The 27,460-nt window shown below is 43.2% G+C and overlaps 1 protein-coding gene across 3 annotated transcripts in view; it reads right to left on the bottom strand.

The window, feature by feature from the left end:
- The window catches only part of UBR2 (ubiquitin protein ligase E3 component n-recognin 2), a 5,196,118-nt gene that overhangs the window by 904,075 nt on the left and 4,264,583 nt on the right, over positions 1–27,460 (bottom strand). For all 3 annotated transcript variants that reach the window (XM_044061864.1, XM_044061881.1, XM_044061872.1), the window contains exon 38: positions 17,036–17,103. In XM_044061864.1, the coding sequence (XP_043917799.1) occupies positions 17,036–17,103 (68 nt within the window). The remainder of the gene's footprint in view (positions 1–17,035; positions 17,104–27,460) is intronic.

Here is a 27,460-nt window from a genome sequence, read left to right as displayed (position 1 = left end):
AATACAAAGTTAAGGTCCCAGGCTGGATGTGGGGCTCTCCTGAGTGGTCTTAAGTTTTTGGCCCCTCTGAGGAACTGCTTCAGCAGTGGGTGAGAAAAGACGTGTGGTTCTGTGTTGTAATGAGCTGAAATGGCTGAGGCGTGAATTTTGATGGAGGAAAAGGAAAGGCCCTTGTGAAGCATCTCAGTTAAGTATTGAAGAATCTGAGGTAAATTGGGCGCTGCTGTGGCCATCCCTTGAGTTTGGTTCCAGGCACAGAATTTTTTTCAATTTTTCAGCATAAGATTTTCTAGTACTAGGCCTCCTTGCCTTCAAAATGACGGGATCCAACACTTGTTTACTGAGGGATGGTAATGGAGAGATTAGGTAATTAGCCAGTCTGCCAGGTTCAGGGTTTAAAGCTGGGGGTGCAGAATCTGGCTCTCCTGCTGTGACAGCAGGGTAGGGGTCTGAGGCAGGTGTCATGGAGCTAGCAGTGACAAACTGCGCAAGAGGGGGTACCAGTGTTTGCATGGCCAGTCTGGTGCAATCAGTATCATCCTTGGTTTGTCCTGTTTGATCTTTAGTGGTACTTTGGAGAAAAGAGGCAGAGGAGGAAAGGCATAAACTGATATATTTTTCCAGCTGAAGGACACAGTATCCACTTTCCAAACTTGTTTGTGGAGAGTTCTTGTGCAGAATTTCTCCAATTGGAGTTCTCGGGGGAGGCAAACAGGTCTATATCTGGGCTCCCCCATTTGTTTATCAACATGTTGAAAGTCTTTGGTTCCAGTTTCCACTCATGCGGGTCAATGAGATTTCTGCTTAGTTCGTTTGCCAGTGTATTTAGTTTTCCTGGCAGGAACTGAGCCTGGAGATGCACTTGGTAGCTCAAGGCTGTGGTCCACAGAGCTATGGCTAGTCGGCAGAGGGGTAAGAATTGTTTATGTACCACATAACAGTGGTGTTGTCAGTCTTTACCATTAATTGTCCTGGAAGAATGTGGTCCTTGAAGGCTGTCAGAGCATTCTGTACAGCTAACATTTCTTTTTGATTGATATGCAGGTGCATTTGACTTGGGTTCCATTTGTCCTGAATGCACTTCCCTGCCAGGTGAACCCCCCATGCATAGTCTGACACGTCTGTTGTTAGGGTTTGGCGGCAGGGGGTAGAGTGAATGGTAGTCCCTTGTTCTGGTGGCAGGCCTCTGCCCAACAAAGGAATTCTAACTGTAGACAAGGTATGATAGGAATCATTGCTTCTAGATCCTGAGAATGTTGACACCATAGGCTTTTTAGATACCACTGTAGTTTCCTCATATGCAGTCTTGCATATGGAATTAGTAGAATGCAGGAGGCCATGAACCCCAAGGCTTGCAGATAGCAGAGTTTTTGTGGCCACTAGTTTGAAGTAAGTTGTCAAATGAATGTTTCTCTGGTGTGAGGAAAGCCATCTGGGAAGCTGTGTTCAAGCTTGCTCCCAGGAATATAATTTGTTGACAGAGTACCAGATGTGATTTCTTTTCGTTTATGGTGTTCCCCAGACAGGCTAGCACCTTTTGTACAAATGCCAAATGATTCAAAAGTATGTCCTGACTTTCTGCCTGAATTAGACAATTGTCCAGGTATGGGTATATTTGAATATTTCTTTGTCTGCAAAATGCAATGACTGGAGTTAGGCACTTTGTGAATACCCTGGGTGCAGTAGATAAGCCAAAGAGCAGTGCAGAGAACTGATGGAGCATGTAGCCTGCTTTGAAGCATAGATATCTTCTGCAAGATTCCCTGATTGGGATGTGCAGGTAGGATTCCTTTAAATCCAGTGTTGCCAACCAGGCATCTTTGCCTAGCATAGGAAGCAACTGGTGAAGAGTTAGCATCTTAAATTTTGGAATCACCAAAAAGTTGTTTAAGACGGAAAGGTCCAGGATAGCATGCCATGAGTTGTCTTTTCTGGGTACCAGGAAAAGTCATGAGTAGAAACCTTGTCCCTTTTCCTCTTCTGGTACAGTTTGAATTGCCTTTATGCTTAAGAGAGAGAACTTGCTTTTGAGCCTCTGCCCACTGATTTGGGGGTAGATCTGGCCAACCGTTTGGGGTTGGTAACGTATGGAAGTGAAATCTGTTTCCTTGAGAAACTATATTTAAAACCCATTTGTCCTGGGTAACGAGTTCCCAGTTTTTTGCCTGCAGAGCAATCTTTCCCCCTAAAGGAGCAGTCAGTAGAGAAGTGCTTGGAAGTTTTAAAGTCAAGTCACTGAGAAAGTTTAACATGGGGCGGGGGTGTCTTACTACTCCCTGATTTGGAAGTGGGAGCCCCCCACTGCTTAGTCCTGTGCATACCCTGGGACTGAAGCCTGGGTGTTCTGTTGGTTCTGGGTTTGGACTGAGAAGGCCTGGAAGAGGCAGGAAAGGACCAATTCTTAGAGGGCCAATGCATAATAAATCTTGGTGGCTGTACTTGTAGGAAATCTTTAACAGTTTGCATAGGTTTAGCTTTTTACTCCATCTTTTTAAGAACTTCTTCTGCTTTGTTGCCAAACAGGCGGTCCTGATTTAAGGAAGCATCCAACAATTTAGCTTTAACATGATCTGGCAAGGATTGCTCCATAAGCCAAGCATGCCTTCTAAGTACAGACCCAGTGACAGAAGCTCTGCAAGATGTCTCTAGTGAATCAAAACCACATTGCAAAGTATGTTTTCCAACCTGTTCAGCAGAATGCATTAAATCCTGTAAATCCTTATTTTCAGCACAGTCAGGAATCAACATCATTTTCTGTTTAAGCAACCCAAGAATATGCTGCTGATACTTTAACATATGAAACCGGCAATTTAAGGCCCTAATGGCCAAGATTGCAGAAGTTTATATCTTCTTACCCCATCTATCCAGCGCCCTGGAGTCTCTGTCAGAGGGGATAGGATTTTTGGCAGTAGTAGCGTTAATGCCCTTGGGTCCCTGTGAAATGGTCTCAGGATCCACAGTAGGATTTTTAAAAAGTAACTTGTAAGAGTCAGGAACCCTGTAATATCTATCAGGTTTTCTGGGAGCAGGAGGTAAAGAGTTAGGGGCCAAGCTATATTCCAAAAAGACATCATCAACAATGTGTAGTACAGGAGGGATAGCTAAAGGCCTGTGCTGGGGCAGGAGTAAGAAATCCCTAAGCCTCTTTTTAGAATCAGAGTAATCCTGGCTTTCCCAACGAAAATGCTCCAGGTTTCACCAAAAGAAAAATCCTCTGGGGGGGGGGGGTGCAGAGGGAATAGAGTCCTCTGCATCAGAATCCTCAAAGGTAGATAAGGGTAAATCCTGGTCATCACAGGAAACAGAAATTTCAGAATCCTGGTCAGAAGTATCATAAGCAAATTCAGTCCTAGGTCTCTTAGAGGGGGAAGGCTGGCTTCTCCTGATTAAAGTAATAAGGTCTTCAGCCATTCTTATTTGTTTTTTAGACATAGAGGCCTGACCATGCGGTCTGGACGTCAGTTTTCTAGGCATGGTTCGAGTTTTAGGCCTTGAAGAAGAAAATGGCGTTGGTTTAATATGCAAGTCAGTAGGCCTGAATACACCCTCAGAAGCCAGTGCCTGCACAGTGGCTAGGGACCCATCCAAGGTAGAGACAGCTGCAGGTTCCACAGTTGAAGCATCTCACGGCATACCAGACTCCGAAGGGGGCTCAGGAGAGGCCTGCGAATCTGAAGTAGCGGGTATCAGGGGCTACGAAAGCACGTCACTGAGTACCGGTGAACTGGCGAATGGCTTAGGAGAAGCATCATCGGCAGCTTTGGACCTAGGCGCCCTGTCTCTGTCTTTATCTTTGCATTTTTTCAGAATGTCAGTAGTCGGATGGCTTACCAAAGACATATCTGGATAATTGAACAGAGTACAAAAATATTTAGAAGCATAAATATACCGACGACGAATAGTTAGTTGCTTAAATAAGGCACAAAACCGACAGCAAGGTACTTTGTGGTCAGGGCCTAGGCAAGGAATACAGTATGAATTAAAATCTTTATGAGGTATTTGCTTTCCACAAGAAATACAATTACTGACTTTTACTGACATTGGTTTAGAGCAAGAAAAAGTTTCCCCAACAGGGCACTTAGCTTTAGTTGAAGACTTCGGTTCTGAAACTCGAAAACTAAAATTTCAGGAGTCGGCCGACCGGCACATGCGAACTGCTTCTACTTCGGGCACCACACGGCAAGAAAGACTGGTGTAATAGCGTTGGCTGCATGCTTTATACCCCTGACGTCACAGAAGATGAGACAGCAACAGATGCAGGATCCAAGACTTTGATAATCAGGCCGACTGAGGGCTACTGCAAGCAGATAACCCTAATGTGATGACTGCAACAGTGAAACACGAACATCTGAAACTGTTGTGAACTTGCTCTGAAGCACTTCTGCAGGACTCCCTTATGGGTATATGAAGGTAGGCACCCTTTAGGTCTTGGGTGGTTAGCCATGTATTTTTTCCCAGCATTGGTAAAAGTTTTTGAAGAGTTAGCATTTTGAATTCTGGGATCTTTAGGAAGGTGTTTAGAGTGGACAGGTTGAGGATGGGTCACCAAGTGCCTTCTTTTCTTGGCACTAGGAACAATCTGGAGTAAAAGCCTTTTCCTGCTTGCTCCTGTGGCACAGGCACCATTGCCCCTTGAGCATGGAGTATGTGCACTTGTTTTAATGCTTCTACCCACTGATTTGGAGGTAGATTTTGGTAAGTTGGGACTTGCTGGAAGGTAAATTTGTAACCCTGAATAATGAATTTTAATACTCATTGGTCTTTGTTACAGACAGCCAATTTTGTTTGTAAAGGGATAGCCTTCCTCCTAACCTCTGATGGGAGGGGGAGTGGGAGTCATTGCACGTTCTTAGAGTAGTGAGTGGACATAGAACTCCCTGCTGTGGGAGTGGTGGAGGGCCACTACTTAGTTCTTCACTGGCCTTGGTTTTGTGGTCTAACTGGTCAATCCCTGCGAGGCCTCCCTTGAACCTGTCTATTGGGGGTTGGGAAAGCTTCTGCTGAATCGGGAGGTTCAACTTGGAGCAAAGTCCTCTACTGTTTGCATGGATTCAGCTTTATCCTCCATCTTTTTGATGACCTCCTCTGCTTTTGATCCAAACAAGTGTTTTTTTTTTTATCTGGGGGGCATCAAGTAGTTTTGATTTTACATGATCAGGCAGTGGCTGTTCTTTTAGCCATGCGTGCCTCCTAATGACTGAACCTGCCACAGCAGCCCTACTTGAAGCTTCTTGGGCATCGAATCTGCAGTGCAGGGAGTGTTTAGCTATTTGAGAAGTAGAGTGCAGAAGATCTGCTAACTCTTTGGAAGTATTAGTGTCAGGTAAAGATGAATTTTTTGTTTCATAAGTTCCAAGATGTGCTGTTGACATTTTAGCATATGGAACTGGCAGTTAAGAGCTCTGATACCTAAGGTTCTGGAGGTGTATACTTTCTTACCACATCTGTCCAGAGTTCTTGAGTCCTTGTCAGAGGGAATTAGGTTTTTAGATGAGCTAGCCTTGGCCCCTTTGGGCCCCTGTGTGATGACCTCTGGGTCTGCTGCAGGGTTTTTAAACAAGTACTTATGTGAATCAGGCACCCTGTACTACCTTGTCAGGTTTTCTAGGAGCAGGGGGTAAGGCATCAGGGGTGAGGCTAGATTCATTGAAAACATCATCCACCATGTCCAGAATAGGAGGGATGGCCAAGGGTCTGTGCTGAGCAAGACCTAAAAACTCTCTTAGTCTTTTCTTAGACTGAGGATAATCTTGGGCTTCCCAGTGGAGAGTGTGTGCAGGGTTTCCCCAAATGAAAGATCCTTGGGGATCCTCTGCATTAAAATCCTCAAAGGAGGTGAGAGGTGGTTGTTCCTCATCTGAATCAAGGTAGTCTGAAAGTTCAGAATCCGGCTCTGTATGAACTTCAGGGGAAGTATGCCTTTTTCTTTTGGAAGGAGTGGTATGGCTATTCCAGATGAAAGTGATGAGGTCCTTCACCATTTTCAGTAACTGTGTCTGAGGCGGTGGAGGAGGAGTAAGATGGTGACTAGAGACTGTTTTCTTTGGGGTGGTCTTGCTTTTAGACCTTGGTAAATCCAGTTGTCTTTGGGATGCAGTGGTCAGAGGTGAAGATGTTGATTTGTGTCTTGAATCGGTTGTGCAAAGAACCTCCTTGGAAGCCGGTGCCCTGCAAAGCGGCTCCGAACCCAACCGAAGCGGCAACAATAGAGGGATCGGATGATGATGCATTCCCCGGCGGCATACCGGACTCCGAAAGTGTCTCGGTAGAGGCTTGCAAAGGAAACAAGTCGGGCATCAGAGGCTGCGAAGCACCTCACTGAATTCCAGAAAACTGACTACTTGCTTTTGGGATAGGTCGGCTGAAGGCTTAAGTTTGTGTGGTCTGTCCCTTTCTTTATCTTTTTATTTTTTGGGAGTGTCCACAGACTGCTGACCAATGGATGCCATTTTGTAATGTGAGGAACTACTTCAGAAATGCCTCGCTACAAAATCAGCTCTACAGCGAAAAGTCCTTGAATTGAAAAGTGCGTAGAACCGAAAACGGGGGATGTAGTGGTCTGGGTCTAGACAAGTAAACCACAAGTGATGACTGCAACAGTGAAACACGAAGAAAATGTGATGTTCCCTATATCCAGAAAGAGATAAACTTGCAAAACCTATTAAAAGGTAGTTCAGACATTTTCCCCCATTAAGAGAAAAGATATCATCAACAAGGGACAGCATACCCCAACTGAAATAGAGTCACTTTTTTTCCAACTGCATGTCTACTCTTAGGACACAGTTAAGTTGCTCTGTAGGAAAGTTTGGAACTTGCTGAGATGTTATAACCTAGTCAGTGTCTGCTACTGAGCAGACAAGACAGAACATACCAAAATATAAGCATTTGAAACTGATGACATAAGCAAGGCAAAGAGTTCTAGGTAATCAGAAAATGGGATACTGTAGGTTCTATCAAATCCCTAAGAGAAACAAATTTTAGAGGTGTTTTTGTTTGGAGTGCAGCAGCAGCAGCAGCAAACCAGTTCCATATGTTAAGAAAATCTGTTTGAAAGGCAAACTGAATATCCAAGACCCTTTACCAAGCTCTTAGAAGTATCATAGGTTCATAGGTAGGTACTAGGCTATTGGCCCTAGGGCCTATATAAGCCTAGTCAGATAGTACCCTGGCTTTTGCCTCCCAAGAAAATTATTTTCCTGTGCCCCTGTCAAGCAGAGCCACAGAAGTGATCCCCAGGGTGAATTTCCTATCTCCTGTCCAATCATCAAGATTTTTCTTGATGAGTGCTAATGAGGAGCTTTGTTTGATATAGATAGGTAGTTTGTTCCAGAGTATGGGAAGTCTCTGAGACACGAAACTATCCCTCCAGCATGTTCTGTTTATTGTGGTGACAAGGTTTATGTCCCAAGAGTATGTAGATCAGAGGGATTGGGATTTCTTTACGTGGAGCATGTCCAACAGCTCTGGGTTTGACATAGCTTTGTATGTTAGGCAGAGATCGCCTCTGAGTAGGCGATATGCGACAGAGTAAAGCTAGAGTTTTTTGAGACGGTCTGCGCAGGGCATCTGTTTGAGGCCGGTAATCCTCTTTGTGAGGTATTTCTGCGGCCTTTCCAGTTGTTGTAGATGTCTTGTGAGGTACTTACCAAAAGGGGCGTTGTACTCTACAATGGGTCTAATGATTAATGAGTAGAGGGGAACAATGACCTCTTTTTTCCTGGATGAGAAACCTTTTGTGATGAGGTGTGCCACATAGAAGGATTTTCTGACTACTGTGGCGATGTGATTATCAAAGGAGAGATTACTGTCCACCTGTGTCCCAAGGTCTCTTATCACACTTTCGGTGTTAAGTAGACTACCGCCTATATGGTAGTTCATGGGTACAGAGTTTTTACCAAAAGGGATGACAATGCACTTTTTGGCATTGAGCTTGAGGCCATGGCTTTAACACCAGGCATCTGTCTCAGTGAGGCCCTTTTGTAGGATGTCCACATCGTTAGGAGATTTGATTATGGCTCCTCGTTTGCAGTCATCTGCAAACTTTGTTAGCCAAAAACCTTCTGTGTTTGGTATCTACTTCTCTGAAGTACAGGCTAATAGGAGAGGACCTAGGACTGAACCCTATGGTACTCCACTTATCAATGGTCTGAAGTTGGATTTAGAGTCTGCTACTTTCACAGTGTGTTCGGTCAGTGAGCCAGTTGGCAACCCAACTTGTGACATAGGGATTTATACCTAGATTAGTGAGTTTATCCATAATTCCTGAGTGAGGGATGGTGTCGAAAGCCTTGGCGAGATCTAGATAGGGGATGAGAGAGGGGTAAAGCTAGCACTGACCCTATCTGCCAGGAAGCCGGCAATATCAGTTGGTTCTGTATATTTAGTGCCATTGTACTGTAACTCAGAGCAGATCTGAGTGTTGCCATTGAGATTCTTGACATAGTTATAGAATGCTTTGTGGTTGTCTTTAGAATCAGTGGTGATTTTGTTTTCGTAACGAGGTTTGGAGGACTTTATGAGGGATCTCAGCTTCTTACTGAGGCCGACCACGGAGTTCCTCCAATCATGGGATTTTACTCTTTTTTGCAACAGTTTCTTTCTTCTGTTGTAGAGTTTGTTTATAGCAGGGGACCACCAGATTGGCTTAGTTTTTTGGAGGATAGCATCGGGGTTCTGTTAGGGATTGCACGATCCATGCACTCGTGTAAGTGCTTATAAAGTGGAATTGTATAGGATTCAGCAGTCATATCTCTACTGTCCATCAGCATGGGTGTCGTGAAGTTTGCCACTTCTGTCTTAAGAAGCGTGAAGTTGGCTTTGGAGAAATTTTTTACGGTGGTTTCCCTAATGGGGGGGTGGGGCTGGGATGTGGATGTCTAGGGTGATTTGCTTGTGGTCAGATCTGACCAACGAGGAATTGACCTCTGGTGTGGAACACCGGTTGCCCATGTTGGTAATGACCAGGTCTAGGATATTGCTGCCCCTGGTGGGGGTGTGGATAAATTGATCCAAGGCATTAGAATTTATGAATTCCAGAAAACGTTGAGCAAAAGAGTTGGTACACGAGTAGTTTTCCCAGTTAATGGTGGGGTAGTTGAAATTGCTCATTATTAGGGTGTTAGGTTGTACCCTAATATTTTCCAGTGTATCAAGAAATGAGGAGTGGGAATCCTGGAGCATGGTGGGGGATTTGTAGCAAGCTACAATTTGCATTGCGGTCTTGCCCAGAGTTAGTTGCACTTGGATAATCTCAGATGCATTATGCTGAGCAACTAGCCTGGAGGTGTGGATATCCTTAATGAATATTGACACGCCTCCGGCTTTAGTGCTTCGGTCCAAGTTAGGTAGCCGAAAGGTGTGGTATGAATTATAGCCTGGTAATGCAGGGGTGCTCTCTGGAGCCTTGTACCCGGTCTGTCACTGCACAGATGTCGATATCAGGTCACATGCACATTGTGCAGCTACTCACCTAGGTCATTTGCAACTCAAACCTAGGGAGAACAGGAAAAGAAGTTATGTACTCACCATAACGTTCCATGTTTGTTGTCCATCTTGCCATTCATTCTTACAATGATGGGTTCGGAGCTGATCCTCGGCTCCAACTCGGACAAATACTTAGTTGAAAGTCAGTCTCAAACCTGTCTCATGGCAAGAAGGTATCCCACAATGCAGTGGTGTAATTCCCCAGATCTTGTTTGCTGCTAATACTGAGCAATATCTACTCTATATACATATCTACAACATATACATATAAACATGTATCCAAGTCCAGACTATATGTACTGGAAGGAGAAACAAGCTGAGACAGAGAACTCCTAAAAGTAGCAAAAAATCTACCAGGTCCGCAAGGCATCTTTGGCAGGGGGAAGGAGAGAGGGTTCGTAAGAATGAACGGCGAGATGGACAACAAACATGGAACGTTATGGTGAGTACATAACTTTTTGAAATTATGTTGTCCTATCTCGCCTTCATTCTTACAATGATGGGACAGCGTTCCTAGCATCTTTTCCCTGGGTGGCTCACGGAAGTACACCTTTAAGCACTGTGAAACCAAAGGATACTCATTCCTTATGAAAAATCAAATATGGTGGTTTAATAGAAAAAGCATGCAATTCTGACACCCTTCTAGCAGAAGTTATAGCCACTAGAAACAAGGTCTTCCAGGAAAGGAACTTGAGGTCTGAAGATGAAGAGGGCTCGAAGGGAGGTAACGTGAGATGAGACAAAATAAAATTTAGATCCCAAGGAGAAAGGGGTTCCTTTAAAGGGAGGTCTTAATAATGAGGCACCTTTTAAGAAGGCTCTACACAACCTATGTGACATTAAGTTGGAAGTAGAATCACCGATATGAAAATCTGAAATTGAAGTAAGTTGAACCTTGATGGTTGCTGCAGCTGAGCCTTGTTGAAACAGTTCCACCATAAATTCCAAAATAGAATGAATAGGTGCAGAGAAAGGATCAATGTTCCTATGTTGAAGCCCAAAGGGAAAACCTCTTCCATTTACTAGAATAGAACTTTCTAGTGGAAGCTTTGTGCGAGGACATTAAAATATTTCTAACTGTAGGAGTGAAATTGTGAAGCCTGACTAAATTGGGAAGTGGAGCAGCCAAGCTGTCAGTTTTAGGGTGTGGAGAGAAGGATAAAGCTCCCCTGACATATGAGTCAGCAGATCCAGCACTGGGTCCAGAATCCAAGGCTTCTCCTGAAGATGAGGCCAAAGGAAAGGGAACCAAACTTGGCGAGGCCAGTAAGGAGCAATGAGAATTATCCTGCTTCACGAGCATTGCACTTTCTGAATTACTCTGGGTATGAGAGGAAATGGTGGAAAGGCATACAGAAGTCCCAAGGGTCAATCGTGAGCAAGAGCATCTCTAAGCGTCTCCCCCGGAGGGGGGATTAGGGTAAAGTAGTTGCTGCACTTGGCATTCATGGGAGAGGCAAAGTGATAGCAGCAAGGCTGTCCCCATGTTTGGAAAATCATTTCTGCTACATTGTGATTGAGTGACCACTTGTGAGGCATTAGGATTGCTCTGCTCAGCTTGTCTGCTATCACATTGGACTTCCCCGGAATGTGCATTGCAATTAGAAAGCGCTGGGAAGAAACTGCCCATTGCCACACTCTTAGGGCTTCTCGACAAAGGGGGTAAGATCTGGTTCCCCCTGCTTGTTTGTTTATGTACCAAACCACAGACCTATTGGCGAGGCCAGTAAGGAGCAATGAGAATTATCCTGCTTCACGAGCATTGCGCTTTCTGAATTACTCTGGGTATGAGAGGAAATGGTGGAAAGGCATACAGAAGTCCCAAGGGTCAATCGTGAGCAAGAGCATCTCTAAGCGTCTCCCCCGGAGGGGGGATTAGGGTAAAGTAGTTGCTGCACTTGGCATTCATGGGAGAGGCAAAGTGATAGCAGCAAGGCTGTCCCCATGTTTGGAAAATCATTTCTGCTACATTGTGATTGAGTGACCACTTGTGAGGCATTAGGATTGCTCTGCTCAGCTTGTCTGCTATCACATTGGACTTCCCCGGAATGTGCATTGCAATTAGAAAGCGCTGGGAAGAAACTGCCCATTGCCACACTCTTAGGGCTTCTCGACAAAGGGGGTAAGATCTGGTTCCCCCTGCTTGTTTATGTACCAAACCACAGACCTATTGTCTGACTGTATCACAATAGTCCCTAGGGCTTCTCGACAAAGGGGGTAAGATCTGGTTCCCCCTGCTTGTTTATGTACCAAACCACAGACCTATTGTCTGACTGTATCACAATAGTCCCTAGAGGGAGAGAGTCTTGAAGTGCTTGTAACGCAAGAAGCACTGCTCTCATCTCTAGAACATTTATATGTAATTGAGCTTCGTGTTCTTGCCATGTACCTTGGACTGTTCTTCCCAGATAACGCCCCCCCCATACACACACACACACCCTATCTGGGAAGCATCCGTGGTCAGTGTAGCTATTAGTTGAAGTGGAACAAAGGGTCTGCCCATTGTCACATGAGTGGAGTGTATCCACCATCTTAAATCATTCTTGCAAGATTCTGTTATTCTGATCAGATGAAACACTGGAAGCTCTTGAAGTGACCACTGGGAGAATAATAGCCATTGAAGGATCACGTGCATTCTGGCAAGAGGGACCAGTGTAATCATGGACGCTATTGTTCCTAATAGTTTTAGGATTATCTTTGCTTTCACTTTGTTCTTGGGAAGGAGGTGAAGTATCTGCTGTCGGAGTGCTATAACTCTTTCTGTTGGAAGATGTGCTACCATAGATGAAGTGTCTAGATCTGCGCCTATGAATGTAATATGTTGACAAGGCAACAAGGCAGATTTTTGAAAATTTACTGTAATGCCCAGCTGATTGCATATGTCCAAAGTTAGGTCCCTGGCTTGTAGAAGTAGATGCTTGGTGCTGACAGATAGGAGCCAGTCATCTAGATAGGGAAACACATGGAATGCTAGATGTCTCAGTGAGCCGTGACTACTGCCATACATTTGGTGAACATTCTGGAGGCTGTAGTGCGACCAAAGGGCAGAGCTCTGAACTGGTAATGGCTGGCTCCCAGCCGGAAGCGTAAGTACCCTCTTGATGTTCTGTCCATTTTTATGTGGTAGTAAACATCTTGAAGGCCTATCGAGCACATCCAATTGTCTTTCTCTAAAAAAGGAAGTATAGACTGCAGTGTCACCATTCAGAACTTTGACTTCTTGATAGATTCGTTTAACTTGCTTAGGTGTAATATGGACCTCCAGTCCCCTGTTCTTTTTGGCACCAAAAAGAATCTTGAGTAAATTCCAAATCCTATTTGGTCTGCAGGGACTTCTTGGATGATTCTCTTGTGGAGCAACTTTTGAATCTCTATAGTTGCTTGTTCCCTTAGATTGGGTGGATCATCTGGGATTTTTTTGGTTTGTGGAACAGGTTTGGAAAACGGGATGGAGTATCCTCTGGATATTATATTTAGTACCCATTTGTTGTTTGTGATATTTTGCCAGGCTTCTGGGTACATTGATTAACGTCCCGCAACTGCCTCCAGAGTAGGGCAGTCGGGCCTCCTTTCAGGAGAGCTGATGAGGGCATCTGCAAAAGGAATCGCGATCAACCTGGATTTGCGTGCCCCCTCTGCTTCTGGGTCGGCATCTACCATTATTACCTTCCCATCTGCCCCTGGGGAAGGTATCACCCCGTGCATCTTGGAAAAATCTCTGGGATCTTTTGAACCACATCTTTCCGCTCTTCTGACCTTTAGGATAAGGTCTTGAAGGTACAGAAAAATGTACTCCACTGGCAGAGAGAGTTTTCCCTTCCTGCTGGTACCAGGTTAGTGTGTCTTTTACTTTGGGTCCAAAGAGTGAGGAACCATCAAAAGGGGCATTAGTAAAGGTAGACTTAAAGGGTTCTGCAAAATTGCACAAGCACATCCAGGAGTGTCTCCTAAGGGAAACTCCAGAACCCGCTGCCCTGCTCGCTCCATCTGCTGCATAAGATATGAGGCTCATGAAGGAGTTGACAATGGAATTTAAGGTGGACAGCTGGGAGGAGACCTTCTCATTCACCTCCACAGCTAATGAACCTTGTAGAGTATCTCCTAGCTCTTTCAGGAGATCTCTTTGTAGCCTCGTAAAATGGGGGAAGTAGTTCAGCGATCGCAGTGAGAAAGTCACTGAAAGGATACGCTTCCCGTATCTGTTCATAATTTGAGAGTCTTTATTCAGAGGATTAACAGATGAGGAAGTCTTTGCAAGTTCCTTCTTGGTGGCTGCTGCCACCACCATAACATCTACGGGTACTCCCCTTGTTAGAAATTCCTTGCCTGAAGGAGCTGACAAAAATTTGTTTGGCCTCCAAGGGACCAGTTCCGTAGTGTCGGGTGACTCCCACGCCTTTCGACTAACCAGGTCCATTACTTCATCGAAAGGTGGAGACACCCAGCAGGCTGAAGGTTGAGACCCAAAAGCCTTCAGGTACACTGACTCCTCAGAAGGGGTGGTGGTCTGCCAGCCGCCTCTTTGCTTGAGGATCTCTAGAATATCTGCAAATGAGATCGTCAGAGGATGACCATGGGGACCCTTCTGACTCATCATGGTCAGTGTCTGAAGTAATGGACTCATCTGGGGAGTCAACATGCTTCCTCTTGCAGGTTCTCTTCTGAGGTGGCTCCTTGGGCCTCGGTGGAGAGAGGTTCACCCAATGGGGGATCCTGAGGCTCTGGGTCTCTGCTGTCTTGAGGAATGGGTGGTGCTGCGACAGTAGCTGGTGCCTTGGGGGGACAAGTACTGGTATCCTTCTGTGGTGCTGAATGGGTAGACAGCACGCTCCTCATCAGCTCAACGGTGGATCCTGCTGGCTCCAAAGACTCCCCCGGCTCCAAGAAGACAGAGGAAGGCAATGGAACCCCGAGGCTGATATGGGAGCCGAGCTAACCAGAGCCGACGCTCCGAGGGGTAGACTTGGCACCGAAGATCGGGGCCGAGAATCCCCCCGGGCTGACCAAGGAACCTCAGCTCCCAGACTCACCGGACAGAGCCGAGAGAGTTGGAGAAGATGTCAGCTCCGTCAACACTGAAGGGGGTCCTGGAACAGACGGGTCCACAGTAAGTGGTACCAAGCACTCAGGCTCCAAAGGACCAGCTTGGCTCAGAGGAGGAACAACAGTGGGCATAGTAGGCTCCGAGACCAAATGGGTGGGAGCCAAAAATAAGTCAGCGCCACCAAATTGAGGAGTCTACACACCATCCGTTCCACGTCATCTGATAAGCTCCTTGTAGTCCTTGTAGATAGGGAAGGAAATCGAGACCTATGGAGGATTGGCGATCTCAAAGTTGGAGAAACCGGCGAAATCTTAATGGACCGTCTCCAAAGGCTTTGGAGCCGAAGTGCTAGACATATCAACCAAAAGGACGTCCAATGGCTCCGTGGACCATGGAGCCGAGGAAGTAGTGGCCTTTGAAATTTTAGGAAGTTTGACTGGCGGCTCCGACTGAGCTGATGTACTGGGAGACTGTCTTTTAAGAAACTTGTCCTTTTTCGAGGAAGGAGATGAAGAATAGGAGGAAGAACTATGAACGGCTTCCTCAAAAGAGGGCTTTAACAACCCTTTTAGAATCAACTTGTTTCTCCTTTCCTGAAGGACTCTAGCACTAAAAGAATGACAGAAGGTGCAGTCTTCTTGGAGATGAATGGCACCAAGGCAATAAACACAAATGTGTCCATCTGTGATGGACATTTTTTGCGAGCACTTTTGACATTTCTTAAACCCTGAAGACTTATGTTATCTCTCTTTTTGGTCTTTAGACATTTTCAAGTTAAGACCCTAAAGGCGATAGGAAAACAACAACAACAAAGTTTTATTAGCTAAGACTAATATGTTAAAGCTAAATCAAAGGTTACTAGAGGACAACACAAGGAGCAACAACCAGGGGAAGGAAAATAGAACCTCTAACTAAAACGGTTATATTTTCTAAACAAAACAATAAAACAGTGCAAGCCCTCTAACTTAAACGGGGATGTAGCTCTCTAACTTAAACGAGCTATAAAGACACTAACAAACAAACAATAACCACTAGACGGGATACCAAAGGGGCCTAGAAAGCGACGGCAAAAGCTGTGCTTAAAAGGGAAAAACTATCACTAATTAACAAAGAACAGCAAGGAGACATGAATTAAACCTACTATAACTAAAGCTAAAAATATACAAAATTAGCAAGTTTTGACAAAGGTAATAGAAAAAAATCTATCACAGCTTAGCCACTGCCAAGATGAGCGCATCCAACCTCATAAAGCAGCAAATGAGATCTGGGGAATTGCACCACTGCATTGTGGGATAGCTTCTTGCCACGAGCCAGGTTTGAGACTTTCAGCTAAGTATTCAGCTGAGTCGGAGCCGAGGATCGGCTCTGAACCCATCATTGTAAGAATGAAGGCGAGATAGGACAACGTAACATGAACGGGTTTGAATATGATTTCACTTGTCAGCTACATGTATGTTGCTACACATCCACTGGCTATCTTTTCTTAGACTGCCTGATCCTTTATAAAGCTAATTAAATGTAAATGCAATCTTCCTGCCATTTACGAGGGCAAGAGTTAACTAAAACTAAGCAGTACTTTCAGTTACATACTGGCTTAGCTTAGATGGATGATGTCACTGCCTCTGAATACAAATCTGGTGAAAAGGCCTCCCATGAAATAAATGACCTCTAGGCTTAAAAACACATAAGGTTTCACAAGATCTTTGTGGAAAATAAAACCACTTCCAGCTAGTGATAAGTCCTTTCTGTGCAATTTAGTATCTTGCTAGCTTTAATGTTCATGTTGCTGCAAGTTAATAGAAAGGGCAACTCCCCAGGTTGCATTTTCTGGGATTCCAGAACTAACCCATTTTGCATTCTGGTCCTTGGATACTGTATGTTTTTTTTTTTTTCCTTCAGCCTTTTGGCATTGAAATGAGATGTTAAACTGTGACTCCATCTGCCTGAGTTAGTGGTAGCTCAAGTGAATGTAAAAGATTTCAAAGCACTTAATGAAAATACAGTAGGGGAAGTTTCCCTGTGTTCCGGCCAAATTTTCCCCTTTCAGTAAGCATACCACATCAGTTCTCCCTTTATGGGAGTCCACTGACCTAGTGATACTAACTCGGTAAAAGTTTGAAGAAATTTAAAAAAAAAAAAAAAAAAATCAAACTCAAGACACCATACACAGGGACCTGTCTAAATTCTTGCCTCTCCTATTTCCATATCCTACTGTGGTCCTGCACAGCAGAGATCAGTATTACTCACAAACAAAATAATTATTACTCTTCAGTTCACATTCTATGTAAATACATTCCTTTTTATTTTGATTTATGAGATGTGATTTCACATCAGTTTCATGTCTACCATGCAATGAAAAACTGTTTTACGTCTTAATCAAAGGAAAGTATTTTCAAAACATTGAATTATACATGAGCTCCTCGTTATCAGTCAAACATTTTCTCTCCTATGGAAAAAAAATCTTAATACTTCATTTGTAAACAAGAACATATGGAAATAAATACTCACCAATAAATGGAACATGTCAATATCTAAAATGCATGGAGACTTCTCCGCCTTTTCATCTGGTACTAGAGCTGAAAGAAATTGCAAAACACTTAGACTTAGCAAACATCAAACTATATCATTAATGGGGTAACAAAGACAATACATCATCATTGCTACTACACCTGGATTTCTACCTGTAATACTGACAACTAGAGTTAGAAAACTAAATGAGGTCATCAGCAGATTGCTAAAAAGATAATTGTTTTGCACACCATAACCTTAAACATTTACCGAAAAGAACACAAGTAAAAAGGACTAGAGAGGCACTCAAGACAGGATGAGGTTAGCACCACAAACAGGTGCATAACACTACTAAGGAAACAAACTGATGCAGCTGCTGTTCTATACATCTTGCTTCAAACATAATGCCACCAAGTCATCTCACTTGTAAACACCTGTACTCAGCATATTAACTGGTTTGAAGAGAGTCTGCACTGGGTTACTGCTGAGATTTCCTTCCTTCTGATGTCTTCATCTTTGAACAAAATTCTAGCATTGTCTACCTACTGTGCTTGGGTGGGGGTTAACAGGGGATGAGGGTTCACTTTTCAGAAGAACAAGTTATGATAATGATATCATGTGCTTACACTGATAGTGTACCCAGCTGTCAAGCTCAGAGGTTTAATCCAGTAGGTGGGGCAAAGTCAACATCTACAAACATAAGATAAACAAAGAGGACAAAATTATAATCCTATTTGTTGCTCGTCGCTTTCTAACATTACGAACAGGTGGGGTAGTTTGTTTAGATGCTTTATTACATAGAAACACATCAGGATGGATAGCAGCATCATAAAATATAAACGAACCAACAGACAGACCTTACAGACATGCATGCTTACAAATCAACAGCTTATTAGAAAATGGCAGTCAGCCTCGCACGTGCTCAGTATTTATACACTTGTGCAAGCCCTCAGATAGATTCTTAAAGATACATAAACGCAAAGTGATCTACATCCTCCCTCTTAAAAAGATTGTCCTTAGTTGAAAATAACATTGGAGTTAGGCATGCATTACTATAGACATTAGAAACAAACACAATGTTCACGTCCAAGTTGCTGTGTATCTATAACATAGTCTGGAGATGCGACCAGAACTGGTAATCTGTATTGGGTTTAGTAACAGGGACAGTCTTCGGTGAACAACTTCTATCAGTAACTTTGGGATTCATCAAAGGAACAGGAATATTCTCTGGAAATGGAATACTGGACAACTCACTCTGAGATAAATGGTCTTTCTTCAATACACATCCAAAAGACCACAAAACTTCATAAAAAACAAATTTCACGAAAAGGAACATCACTCAAAGGACAGAATAAGTTCTTTAACACACTTCTGGTACCTTGGCCTTTCGCCTTCTGATGGAACACTTTTCATGGAAAAGTGCAATAGCTCAAAAGTCTGAGTATTTATCAATGAGATAGTTAATTTGTTAATTAGTTAACTAATTAATTGGGACTGGGGGTATTTATAGGGACAGAATTGTGTTTGAAAAATGTTCCATTAGAAGGCGAAAGCCCGAGGTACCAGAAGTGTGTTAATTAAAGAACTTATTCTGTCATTTGAGTGGTGTCCCTTCTCATGGAATTTATGTTTTTTATAAACAGTCTTTCTCACAGGCTATGTGCTGGGGAATAGGCTCGGACACCGGCATCAGATGTTTCCGATTCTGCCTAAACTCTACTCCTTGTGATTCCACAATGTACGATCTCTGCTATGAGCAAATATTCTTCATGACTCCAATCTGATCATAACCTTTGAACATTTGCATCCTTACCACTTCTCCTTGTAATGGATTGAGCAGTTTACTGGTCTTATTGCAGTAGGACTTCTGGGTTCAACAGATTGGTTTTCATTGATCTGTATCTCTTGACACATGGAACCAACAATTGACTACTGATTGATAACGTGGTTCTGGTTTGTCGACAGAAGTCTCTGGGCAGGTGAACAAAGATGTTTATCATGAAGAATATTTCTGACGTTCAAGAGATTCAGGAAAAAGTACAGTTTTGTACCTACCATAAATGTAGATGTTCGAGTGTTCACACTGCTGCAGTCATCACACTTGGGTTATCTGCCATCAGGCGGTCCCGCAGTCGGCCCGAGTTCCAAAGTCTTCGTCCGGCGTCAGTTGCTGTCACTTCTTCCCTGACGTCAGTGCAACAGGGGGTATAAAAGAGGCAGCCGACGCCATTTTCTTCAGTTTTTCTTGCCCCAGATGTCAGGTGCCCCTAAATAGGAAGGCAATACATAATCCTAAGTAAATTACATAAGTAGAAAACAATAGCTACAGCTGTAAGCAAATACACCACATAGAAATGCATCTTAGAGATTGTATAAACAGGGAGCTATAATAGATAATATCCAGGTAAAAAGAGGGGAAGGTGGGAGGGTAACCTGGACTGCAGCAGTGTGAACACTCGAACATCTACATTTATGGTAGGTACAAAACTGTACTATGTTCATCGTGTTACACTGCTGCAGTCATCACACTTGGGTTGAATCCCAAAGTTAAGACTGGGCGGTTGGTACTAAACAGGGTTTGGAGAAGCTAGTAGGCCCTGCAAAACTGCAGTGGCAAAGCCAGCTCTGGTTTTTGAGTATAGAAGTAAGTGGTAGTGTTTGGTGAAGGTGTGCACTGAACTCCAAGTTGCAGCTTCCAAAATATCCTTGGTTGGTACCCCTCTGAGGAAGGCTGCTGATGTTGCTGTAGCCCTGGTGGAATGAGGCCTAATGTTACCAAGTACAGGTTTCCCATGGTGTGTGTAGCAGTAACGGATACAATGTCCTATCCATTTTGAAATGATCTGTTTTGATATAGGCTTTCCTTGAGATCCTGCAGCATATGATACAAAGAGCTGATCAGATTTTCTGAAAACCTTTGTTTTATCCAAGTAGAAATGTAATTGCCTGTGAATGTCCAAAGAGTGTAGGGGCCTTTCCGCTTTATTCTGGGGGTTTGGATAAAAGGTGGGTAAATGAATGGTTTGGTTTAGAGCCACACTGGGTACTACCTTTGGCATAAAAGAAGGGTTAGTTCGTAAAAAGAGACTCTGTCTTGATGAAAAATGATGAAAGGCTCCACTGCCATTAGGGCCTGTAGCTCTTAGACTCTTCGTGTTGAAGTTATTGCTAGCAGCAGGGCAGTTTTCCATGATAAAAATTGTAAATCAGCTGAAAACGCTGGCTCGAAGGGTGGTAGTGTAAGTTTTTCCAAAACAAAATTGAGATCCCAAGTTGGTGTTGGTGCTCTTCGGGGCGGTCTTATGTTCTTAGCCCCTCTGAGGTACTGTCTTAATAATGGATGTGAAAAAATAGGAGGATCCGTGTTGTAATGAGCTGAAATAGCTGAAGCGTGGATCTTTATAGATGAAAAGGCCTTTGTGCAACATCTCAGTTAAATATTGCAGAATCTGAGGAATATTTGGGACAAGAGGATTTTGGCCTTTTGCCTGGTTCCAGGCGCAGAATCTTTTCCATTTGTCTGAGTAGGTTTTCCTGGTGCTGGGTCTCCTGGCCTCCAGAATGACATCCATAACAGCTGTAGAGAGAAGTGTTGACTGGTTGTTTAGATAATCTGCCATGCAGCCAGATTTAAAGTCTTGAGCTGGCTGTGTAGAATCTGATTGTTTTGCTGAGTCAGCAGGTGCGGAATTTGAGGTAAAATCCATGGTGGGCCTTGAGCCATGTTCCTTAATATTGGATACCAGTGTTGGCATGGCCAGTCTGGAGCAATGAGTATCATTTGTGGCCTCTCTAATCTGGCTTTTAGCAGCACCTTTGCCAGAAGAGGCAGTGGAGAAAAGGCATACACTGTTAGTGTTTTCCAACTGAATGAGAGGCGTCCACTTTCCAAGATAGGGTGTGGTATGTCCTTGTGCAAAACTTTTGCAGTTGGTAGTTTTGGGGGGAGGCAAACAGATCTATGTCTGGGCTCCCCCATTTTTGAGTTATCATTGTGAATACTTGTGGGTCTAGTTTCCACTTGTGAGGATCCACGATGTTTCTGCTTAGTTTGTCTGCCAATGTATTTTTCTTTCCTGGCAGGAATTGTGCTTGTAGTTGAACTTGGTAGGTCAGTGCTGTGTTCCACAAGGTCATTGCTTGCCTGCATAGGGGGTAGGAATGTGTGTCCCCTTGTTTGTTTATGTACCACATCACTGTGGTGCTGGCCATCTTTATTAGAAGTTGTCCTGGATGTAGGAGGTCCTTGAAAGGTGTTAGGGCATTTTGTACAGCTAGCATCTCTTTTTGATTGATGTGGAGATGCATTTGATCTGCAGACCATTTGCCCTGAATACACTGTCCTGCCATGTGTGTTCCCCAGGCGTAATCCGATGCACCTGTTGTCATTGTTTGCCTGGCTGTGGGCAAGGTGAAAGGCTGACCCTTATTGAGGTGACATGCCTGAGCCCACCATAAAAACTCCTGTTGAAGGCAGGGAATGAGTGGTATTATTGTTTTCAAGCTGTGGCTGTGTTGAGTCCATACGCTTTTTAGGTACCATTGTAATTTCCTCATATGCAGTTTGGCATATGGTATTAGTAGAATGCAAGATGCCATGAATCCCAAGGCCTGCAGAATTTTTCTTGCAGTGAGTTGGGTCTTTGTTGTCATCATTTTGAAGTACTGAGTCAGTTGTCCTTGCTTGTCTGGCATGAGATAAGCCATCTGGGCCATTGTATTTAAGCTGGCACCCAGGAATATTATGTCTTGTGAGGGCACTAGTTTTGACTTCTTTTCATTTACTGTGTACCCTAGGCAACTTAGTAGGTTTTTTACAAACGCCAGATTTTTAAAAGAATGTCCTTGCTGTCTGCTTGAATAAGGCAGTCGTCCAGGCATGGATATATTTGGATTCCTCTTTGTCTGCAGTATGCAATTACTGGTACCAGGCGTGAAGAGCCTGGGTGCAGTAGATAAGCCAAAGGGCAGTGCAGAGAATTGGTAATGAGTTGTACCTGCTATAAATCGGTGGTATCTTCTGCAATTTTGTCTGACAGGGACATGCAGGTGTGCCTCCTTGAGGTCCAGCGTTACTAGCCAAGCCTTCTTGCCCAGCATGGGAAGAAGGTGCTATAGTGTGAGCATCTTGAATTTGGGTACTTCCAGGTATGTGTTTAGAATTGAAAGGTCCAGAATGGGTCTCCAGGCTTTGTCCTTTCGGGGAACCAGAAAGAGTCTTGAGTAAAATCCTTGTCCTTGCTCCTGTGTAGGAACCTGCTGAATGGCTCTCATGTCCAGGAGTGCTGTAATTTGTCTTTGAGCCTCTGCCTGTTGATTTGATGGCAGGTTTGAAATTCCTTTTATCCTTGGTAAAGTGTGAAAGTGGAACCTGTATATCCTTGAGTTACAATATTTAGGACCCATTTGTCTTTTGTGATGATGTGCCAATTGTCTGCAAAAAGTGCAAGTTTTCCTCCCAAGGAAGCTGCCAAGAGTGATTTGTTTGGCAGTCTGAGGGGTAAGTCATTGTGATTGTCTTCTGATAGTTTGAGACCTCTCTTTCTCCTCCTTTCTAAGTTGTGGCACCCCATTGTCGTGGCTTGTAAGAGCCTTGTGACTGACTTCTGCCCCTTGGGCATCTGTATTTGCCCCTCTGAGGTCTGTCAGAAGTTGGAAAGGACCAGTTTTTGGTTGGCCAATTTCTGCTGAAACGAGGGGGTTGGACCTGTAAAAAAAATCCTTGACCGCCTGCATAGATTTTGCCTTATCCTCCATTTTCTTTAAAACCTCTTCTGCTTTCACACCAAATAAAACATCCTGCTGTAAGGGTGCATCCAATAACTTTGCTTTAACATGATCAGGTAAAGTTTGTTCTTTTAACCAAGCATGCCAACGAATGACAGACCCTGTTACAGCTGCTCTGCAAGAAGCTTCCAATGAATCAAATCCACATTGCAAAGTATGTTTTCCCACTTGTTCTGCTGCATGCAACAAATCTTACATTTCCTTGTAATCAGGCTGCTCTGTATGAGTGTTTTAATATTCTGTTTTAACAGCATATTAAAACTTCAAAAGAGACCACAGCTCTCTCTGTTCTGAGTCAGGCAGAAATAAGAACTGATTAATTAAGGACTCATTCATAAGACAGAAGAGGTCACTTAAGGTTAATCACTTGTTAACAGAGGGGGTGGAGCTAGGAACTAAAATTTCTATTTAAGGAGTAAACTAAAACATTTCAGAGCTTTACCAGAAAGGCTCATCCAGACTCTGCTACACTTTGCTGTGAAGGAAAGGTTAGTTTGCTTTTATTTTTTGTATTACTGTATTGCCTTTCTATATTTTGAATACTGTAGTTTGTTTTCTTTACCTTGTGTTTTGCTTGCATTCTGTTTTAACAGCATATTAAAACTTCAAAAGAGACCACAGCTCTCTCTGTTCTGAGTCAGGCAGAATTTTTCCCGCCCTCTCACCCATTTAAGTTGTCTTGTTAAATACCACTGTCTTTCTAGTTGCCCGCCTCTTATGTTAATCTGACCATATATCTCATTTCTCTCTACTTTCACTGGCTTATGTGAGTAATCACAAAATCATCATTTTTGAAATCCCACCCCTTCAATTATTTAAATTTATTGGCCATCCTACAGTATTTCATAGTACCAAAATACAAAAGTGACCACCCCTTTCAATCCATCCTGCTGTTTTAAAAATAGTAACTCTCCACTAAACCTTAACTTTTAAACAGGTAAAACTCAAGTTACCTACTTTCACATCTAACTTCTCTAGTGCACACTGCAGAGTGCATTCTTTTCAATCTTACCTTTAAGCATCCCTGTGACTAGCACTTTCTCTAATACCTGCTGGAAAGCACTAGGAAGCCTTAAACTCATACAAACACTGAACTCTCCTTGTTAACAAGGAGAAATTAATAGTAGGCACTAAACAGCCTATAATTGCAAAGTACCTTGCTAAGGAAACAGCTCCTATACTTTACAAAGAAAAAAAAAAAAGCCCCAAACCAGGCATGTCCAAGGGTCAGCTTCCGGTGATTTCTCCTGTCCACCTGGTGAATCTGGGCATACTGGGGCAATGCAGCAATTGCCTCATGTACACAGACAACCCTCTCCTCCTACCACCCAACACTACAACCTGTGAGAGATGCACTTACATAGCCAAAATGGAAGCAAAGCTCTCTCCACCCAAGATTGTGCTAAACAGTCAAGAGGAGAAGGTTAACACCCACACTACACCTCAAGCAACACATAGCCCTTCTAAACCCGCACCACCAACACCCACATATAGCAACACTAAATCCACATATGCAGAGGCCCTTAACTGTAACCTGCCCAAGCAACAAAGACCTCTGAAGCTGAAACGCAAACAAACACCAATCACAACCAATGTGTCACATAGTTCACAACACCAGTGTGCCACCCAGCAACAGCCCCTAAGGCAAGACAATGTACCTAACACTTTAGTCATAGGTGACTCTATAGTCCGGCACACTGATGTCCCTCTCACCAGGTTGAATAAGGAGAAAATTACAGTCAGCTGCCTGTCGGGTGCCAGGATCCGCCACATAACGCATGCACTCAAGTCACTCCACAACAAGTACAAATATGACTCTGTCATTGTCCATGTTGGAGTGAATGACTTGAGACGTACCTCCCTGGACTACATGAAAAGAGACATGGAAGAGCTCTCAGAACATGTGGCCCAGGCAGGTATGACCCTAGCCCTGAGTAGCATCCTGCCTTCGCCCAGAATGATACAACAATATAAGGTTAAAATGATTGACTTCGACAATTGGCTAAGCTTATGGTGTCATTCAAAGGGGATCCAGTATCTGTCTGCCTGGGATGACATGATTGACAGACCACGATGCTTTGCCAGAGATGGTCTGCACCTGTCGCCCCTGGGATTTAGGTTACTGGCTAAGGCTCTTGCCATCCCTATAGTGCCTTTTTTAGGCAAACTTCAAAGGACAAAACCACCACCGTAACAGGTACAAGCATGCAAAATCTGAAGGTAATGCTACTCAATGCTAGAAGTCTAAACCTCAAAATGCACTCTCTCGAGGCACTCCTAAAAATGGAGAACATCGATATCTGTGCAGTAACTGAGACCTGGTTCAAGGCTCCAGAGAGCACCCCTACAATACCAGGCTACAACTCTTACCACACTTTTCGGCCACCAAACCAGGACCGAAACACTAAAGGTGGAGGAGTGTTAATATTCACCAAGGATATTCACACCACCAGGCTAGTTGGCCAACACAATGTGTCTGAAATTCTCCAAGTGCAACTAACACTAGGTAAGACTGCAATCCAAATTGTAGCTTGCTACAGATCCCCCACCATACCCCAAGATTCTCACTACACCTTTCTAAACATACTGGAAAATATTAAGATAGAACCAAACACCCTAATACTGGGTGATTTTAACTACCCTACCATTAACTGGGAAAACTACTCATGTCCCAACACCTTTGCGCAACGGTTCTTGGAATTCATAAATTCCAACGCCCTGGATCAACTAATCCATAGTCCCACCAGGGGCTCCAATCAGGGGTGTAGCTAGGATTTTCAAATTTGTACTCACAGCTCTCAAACTGCTACCCCCCTCCCCAGCCAAGCTACGGCCATTCTCGTAATTCACGGTTCGCTCTTTTAGTGTCGATGAAGAGGCATTCGCTGTAATGCCTCTTCAGTAATATAATATAAATTCACTCAAACTCGGTTCCTTGAATTGAAAATTAACCTGAAATGTCAGTTCTTTGAAAAATGCAGCATGGTAGTTGGGGTAGAGAATTTATGCTTTTGTTTTCTGTAACTAAGGTACAGGTTTTGAGCTTGAGTAAATTACTAACCACCTGCTACCCCTAACTAGGATGTTTCATTCACACACACACACCCCTACCTACCTCTTAGTGCAAGAAATATGGACAAAGCCTAAAATAAACAGGGACAGATATTAAATAATGCTCTCGTGAACTTAGAAAGTTGCTAGAATAACAGGATTTGTGCTAGTATGAGAAAGTTGCTAGAATAACAGGAATTGTGCTAGTATGAATTTTTCTAAAGGACATGAAGTTTTAAACTCAAATGTCTGTCATTATTTAGCAACTTCAGCCTTCAATGATTTTCTAGAAAATCACAAAATTTATGAGGAACAGACAAAAAATATGGGGCAAAAATCTGGACATTCTGCAAAATTTGGACAGTTGAGAGGTATGCTACCTACCTACCTCAAACACACACACACACACACACACACACACACACACACACACACACACACACACACACACACACACACACCTCTCAACCTCTTAGAGCAACAAACTCATAAATAAAACTGAGGCAAAGGCCCAAAAATAAGGACATTTTTTTAAATATTGCTCTTATAAACTTAGAAAGATAATAGAATAGTAGTTGGTCTTGCATTAGTACGAATTTTCTGAAAGGTATGAAATCTGAAACTCAAATGTCTGCCATTATTTTCTAACTTCAGTCTTTAACAATTTGCCACTAATTTGCCAGAAAACCGCAATTTTATGAAAAATGGACCAAAAATGTGATGCAAAAATATAAAATTGCCAGACAGTACAGCTGGGAACCTGTCAAAGAAGGGACACCATTTTAATATGAGCACAGTTAACTTAGAGCAGCTGACAAAATTAGAGAATCTACATGCATTTCTGAAATAAATGTATAACTCTGATCATTACAGTTATTTATAAAAGTAAACCCTCCACATTTTCTTAAAAAATTGCTATTTTGCGGGGAGATTATTAGGGGGAGAGCAACATTTTGAGCCAAAATTGGGGACAGTTGAGAGGTTTGGATATTTCTAATTCTATAAAGCGATTTATTTGCACATACCTCTCAACCTCTTAATGCAGGAAATCTGGACAAGGCCAAATATATTGGGGGAACAAACAAACAGTACTAAAAAATTGACCTTGTATAAACTTAAGACAGTTGATAAAATATCAGGTCTTGCTTTAGCATGCATTTTTCTGAAGATTATGACGTCTGAAACAGAACATCTGTCATTATTTAGTGACTTCATTCCTAAATGATTTGCCAGAAAAGTTTTATTTTGCATTTTACAGCACGAACACCAATAAATATCTGCTAAACAAAGCAATGCAGTCTCACAATGAAACTAGACTTAGCATTAAAACTTCTCTGCCCTTGAAACTCACATTCATTGAAACAGCATTGAAACCCACATTCAAAGAAAATACATTTTGCCAGTGGCAGATAAAGATTAACTTTGGGCTGTTTTCAAATCATAGGCCCCTTGCACATGAAACATACACGTGCTCTTTGATGCATCTTCCATCATAAAAGTCTACTCAAACGTCTACAGTCCACCAGTATCAGTAAATATGCACAATCTCTGAACTAGTAAAATCCATCTATATAATTCCACATTAGA

The sequence above is a fragment of the Protopterus annectens genome, chromosome 1.part0, assembly GCF_019279795.1.
Source record: "Protopterus annectens isolate FY-2018-M chromosome 1.part0, PAN1.0, whole genome shotgun sequence".
NCBI classification, from domain to species: Eukaryota; Metazoa; Chordata; order Ceratodontiformes; family Protopteridae; genus Protopterus; species Protopterus annectens.
The sequence above is the reverse complement of the archived record's forward strand: the minus strand, read 5'-3'. Positions and strand labels throughout refer to the sequence as shown.